This window comes from Benincasa hispida, chromosome 5 (assembly GCF_027475165.1).
Source record: "Benincasa hispida cultivar pf3 chromosome 5, pf3_genome.v1.1, whole genome shotgun sequence".
Lineage (NCBI taxonomy): Eukaryota > Viridiplantae > Streptophyta > Magnoliopsida > Cucurbitales > Cucurbitaceae > Benincasa > Benincasa hispida.
This window is the reverse complement of record NC_143482.1, coordinates 59,572,723-59,577,721: the sequence shown is the minus strand read 5'-3', so window position 1 is coordinate 59,577,721 and position 4,999 is coordinate 59,572,723. Positions and strand designations below refer to the sequence as shown.

The following is a 4,999-nucleotide window of genomic DNA, read 5'->3' as shown; positions in this document are numbered from 1 at the left end:
AACCAAAAATTCAATACCTATTCGACTTTCTAAGAAGTATCTTTAGGAGACTAAGCCATTAAACTTATATTTCTATGGCTCATGTGAACATAGGCAATTAAAAAAACAAACTCATGATTCTAAAGGTTTTGTCCTATATCTAGGGTAAAAAACAAAGTCCTATTTATAGGCCCTTTTCCTAAATCATTTATAGAAACCAAATTTTACCTAATCCTATCGGTATTAGATTCAATTTTAGCTAACCTGGATGATCAGTCTAGACTAATAATGTTGTATTGAAAAATCAGTAAAAGCGAATCGATTTATGAATTGAGCTAAATAATCTATTTTACATGTTAAGCTTTTGCCACTTTCTTTAGGATATTCACATATCTGAATCCTAAAGAAAAACTTAGCTCATGATTAAAGAAATAAATGATAAAAATTGAGATGAATAATATTTCATAGTAACCTAAATAAAAGAGAATAGAATCTACTTGAGAAAATAATTATCCACATGATCAAGAGAAAAATTCAACTTGAAGAACTTAACAAACTAAAGAAACTAAAAATTCAACTACTAAAGTATGTGAAATAAAAGACACATAGTGTAACGTCCCGCTTTTTTTTAGTAATAATGTAATTTCAGTAATTTTAATTATTTGAGGACATTTTTGAAATTTTGGACTTGAAGTGTAATTGTAGGAATTTAATTGTTGACGTTGAAATTATTAAATTTGGAAGTTAATGGTGGGAATTAATTTCATTTTTGGAAAATAAAGTGGAATAAGGAAAAAAATAAAATAAATTAATTTTATTTCCTTTTTAAGTTTTAAGTTTTATTATTATTATTATTATTATTATTATTATTATTATTATTTTATAAAAATAATTTTCCCTTTTCCTTCTTCCTCACGTTTCCCGAGCCACCATACCCCCCCTCGAGCTCTTATTTTCCTCCTCGCGCCGCCGCTTCGCCCGACCATTCAGCCACCCCAGTCGGTCGTGCCTCCAATCACGCTACTGAGGACCTTGCCCAGCGCCGCTCGTGGAGTCATCCACGCCATTGTGTATGCACCGCTCTTCCAGACGAAGCCTACCTTCGTGCGTCACCGATCGATCCCCCCGCCGTCCAGCATCAGCCTCACACCTGTGTCCGCCTCTGTGCTCAGAAGTCCACATTATGCAGCCGCCGCTCAATCTGTTGTGAGGCTTACCAAATCTCAAGTTTTGGTTTTTTTGATTAAAGTTTGGATATTTTTCTAGAAATTAATAAATGCCCATCAAGTTCATGGTCTAAAATCTTTTGGGTCTTATTTTAAGGTTGGAATTACAGTGTTCGGGAAGAATTTAGGTGATGACCATTGGTATTAAAATCTGTTATATGAAAGATTTTAGAGACTGAAATTTTTGGAACGATTGTTGATCAAGGTTCATTTTGGATAAGTTGTGTTAGTAGTGCTAAAATTGGGCTGAAAGTTGAAATTGATTATTGATTCATATTCTAGTACCTAAGTCAGTTGGAAAGCTAGAAAGGAGTTTGTTTGCTTAGGTTAATTTTAGACTCAATTTTGAGTAAGTAATCTTACTACTGGAACTGCCCACGGACAAAACGATGCATGATAGACTGATAGTATAGTATAACCGATGTATGTTCTTGTATGAGGACCTGGAAGATTTATTTGCTAGCATGAGATGATATTTGATTCCATGAAGTTGTATTTGATCTGGGGATATTGAGGCATATATGTATGTTGTAGAGCCATGATGTTGAGGTGTATATGTATGTCATAGAATTATATTGTGATAATTATGATGTTGAGACTATGATAGTGATTTTTCTTATTAGTTAGATGCCCACTAGATATTGTGTTTCCTTCGGCATTCACCAGATTTTGTTTCCTTCGAGATTCACAAGATTGTGTTTCCTTCGGGATTCACCAAATGTGTTTCATTCGGCATTCACCAGATTGTGTTTTCTTCCAGACTCACCAGATTGTACTTCCTTCGGGATTCACCAGATATTGTGTTTCCTTCGGGATTCACCAGAGGTAGTGGACATACTTAACTACAGTAGGATACAAATCGGTTTTTCATGTATGTATGTGTGCCATAAGGACTAGAGCAATTTATATGTTCCACCAGAGGTAGGCATCTAGAGGACATAGATGCCTAGCCTGACCCCAGTAGTGGGGTTACTTACTGAGTGTTTTATACTCATCCTTTCTCATGTTGTTGTTTCAGGTAAAGGTAGAGAGGCACTGACGATTGACAAACGGAATTCGTGATCGAGCCACTGGGACCAGTTTTATGCTTCTGCTCATGAGATTTAAATTTCTTTTCATGTTTTTCTTAACTTTCAGTTTTGATATTTGAAACTTATTGTTAAAAATTGTTTTCAGACTTATTTATTAACATTTACAATTTATGGGTACCCTATTGTTTTTATATTTGAATTTAATGAAGGGCTTTTGAACTTACCTTATTTATTTAACATTTATTTCACCATAAAAAAGGCGTCGTTTTAAGTTCCATGCATGCATGTATTTAGTAACGGCCTAGCTTGAGTTCTAGGGAGTCGAGTTGTTATAGTTGGTATTAGAGCCCATGTTTTGGGTTCTGTAGACTAACTTACTACGTAAGTCTAGGTAGTCCCTGTGGCCTAGTAATGGATTCCTCGTCATTGCCTGGTATGTCCTACTAATGAAGTTTTCAGTGCATATATGAGATTAGTGATGTAATGTTTTAATAGCATGATTTTTGAGAAAGATCTAGAGGTAGATAGCTAATTTATGAGTTTATGACAGGACATGACACCTAAACCTAGAACAAGAAAGACCGTTAGAGAAGGGGTACAGGAAGAGGGAGTTAAGAGTAGCCAGACTGTCCTGACAACTCGAAATCCACCTATGGCCCAAGTCGATGAGAAGGCAATGGAAGCCAGAATTAGTGAAGATGTTGCATCCTCCCTAATGGGAAAACTACAAGAACTGATCTGTAACACGATGGCAGGACAGACTACCCAAAACCAGGCTCAGGAGGAACCGGTGCCACCCAAACAGTTACAGCAAACCCGACCGCAAGATAAAGACATGTAGGGCCTGTCTCTTGAGGCTAAACACCTGAGGGAATTAAAGAAGTTTGACCCTCGCTCCTTTGATGGATCTTTGGGGGACCCCACCAAATCAGAGATGTGGTTGTCATCTATCGAGATGATTTTTTGTTTTATGAGGTGCCCAGAAGAGCACAAGCTCCAATGTGCAGTTTTCATGTTGACTGGCAACGCAGAAATCTGGTGGCGTTCAGTAGAGAAAATGATTGATACTGGTGGGAAACTTGCAACCTAGGAGAAGTTCAAGGAACATTTCTATGAGAAGTATTTTTCGGCCAACACCCGGTACAACAAACAGACAAAATTCTTGAACTTGAAACAGGGGGTTATGTCGGTGGAGAAGTATGAGCAGGAATTTGATAAGTTGTCCCACTTTGCTCCTGAACTAGTAGTCACTTAGGCAACGAGGACAGAGAGATTCATTCAAGGTTTGAAGAGCAGACTGCGAGGTTTGGTACATGCCTTGGACCTCAAGACATATGCTGAGGCACTACGGGCCACCGTGAGGATTGATGTAGACTCCCAGGCGGGAGAAGAGTATAGGAGGTCACTCGGGGTTAGGACCTCTGCAGGTCAGAAAAGGAAGGCTGAGCCCAGGGCTCTTGAGCATCAGCAGAGGAATTAGAACACAGTGAATGCTCCACGTAACTGAGGACAGCATGGCTCCCAGGTTGTGACTATTAAGGAGGATAGGCCGATATGTACTACTTGTGGTAGGCGACACTGGGGACGATGCCAAGCCGGCTCTGGGGTTTTTTTTAATGTGGCCAGAAGGGGCATATGTCTGAGAAATGCCCAAAGAGGAACGCGTCGAAACTCAAAGGCCAACCTGTAAGCTCGTTTTAAGGAGGCTCGAGTCTTCAGCAGCAGCAGGGTAGAGTGTTTTCTACCACTCAGTGTGAGGCCGAGAAGTCAGGCACACTGGTGACAGGTACGCTTCCCATTTTGGGGCACCATGCTTTAGTTTTATTTGACTCTGGCTTTTCACACTCGTTTATATCTTCTGTATTTGTAAGGCATGCCATGTTAGAGTCAGAACCTTTGCCCTTTGCACTGTCTATTTCCACTTCATCAGGAGAGATCATGTTAGCCACAAAAAGAATAAAAACATGTCAAGTAGAGATAGAAAATCACGCATTAGATGTGACATTGATAATTTTAGATATGCGTGATTTTGATGTGATATTGAGCATGGATTGGTTAGCTACTAATCATGTCAGCATAGATTGCTCCCATAAGGAGGTAATCTTTAACCCCCTTACAAGAGCCAGTTTTAAGTTTAAAGGGGTTGGAACTGTGGTTCTACCAAAAGTTATTTCAGCATTAAAGGCCAGTAGACTATTTGACCAAGGAGCCTGGGGCTTTATGGCCAGTGTGGTTGACACTAGAAAGGCTGAAGTCACCTTGACTTCAGAGCTAGTAGTGAGAGATTTTCCAGACGTTTTTCTAGAGGATCTTCCTAGACTGCCTCCACAGTGGGAGATAGATTTTGCTATTGAGTTGGAGCTCGGCACAACCCCTATTTAGAAGGCTCCATACAGGATGGCACCAGCAGAGTTGAGGGAATTGAAGGTCCAATTGCAGGAGTCGTTGGATAAGGGTTTCATACGCCCTAGCGTGTTACCATGGGGTACACATGTTTTGTTTGTAAAAAAGAAGGATGGATCGTTACGTCTGTGCATTGATTACAGAGAGCTGAACAAGGTGACCGTCAAGAACAAGTATCCCCTCCCCAAGATCGATGACTTGTTCGACCAGTTGCAGGGAGCTACGGTATTCTAAAAGATTGATCTCCGGTCAGGATACCATCTGCTGAAAATAAAGGACAGTGACATACCCAAGACATCTTTTCATTCGAGGTATGAGCATTATGAGTTTATAGTGATGTCGTTCGGCCTAACGAATGCC

At 39.6% G+C, this 4,999-nt stretch overlaps 1 protein-coding gene across 1 annotated transcript; it reads left to right on the top strand.

The window, feature by feature from the left end:
* Positions 1-3,882: 3,882 nt before the first annotated feature.
* LOC150036291 (uncharacterized) lies at positions 3,883-4,618 on the top strand. The gene is made up of 2 exons (XM_090313629.1): positions 3,883-3,965; positions 4,108-4,618. Exons 1-2 carry the CDS (start codon positions 3,883-3,885, stop codon positions 4,616-4,618), a joined length of 594 nt encoding a protein of 197 aa, XP_090169755.1.
* Positions 4,619-4,999: the final 381 nt, after the last annotated feature.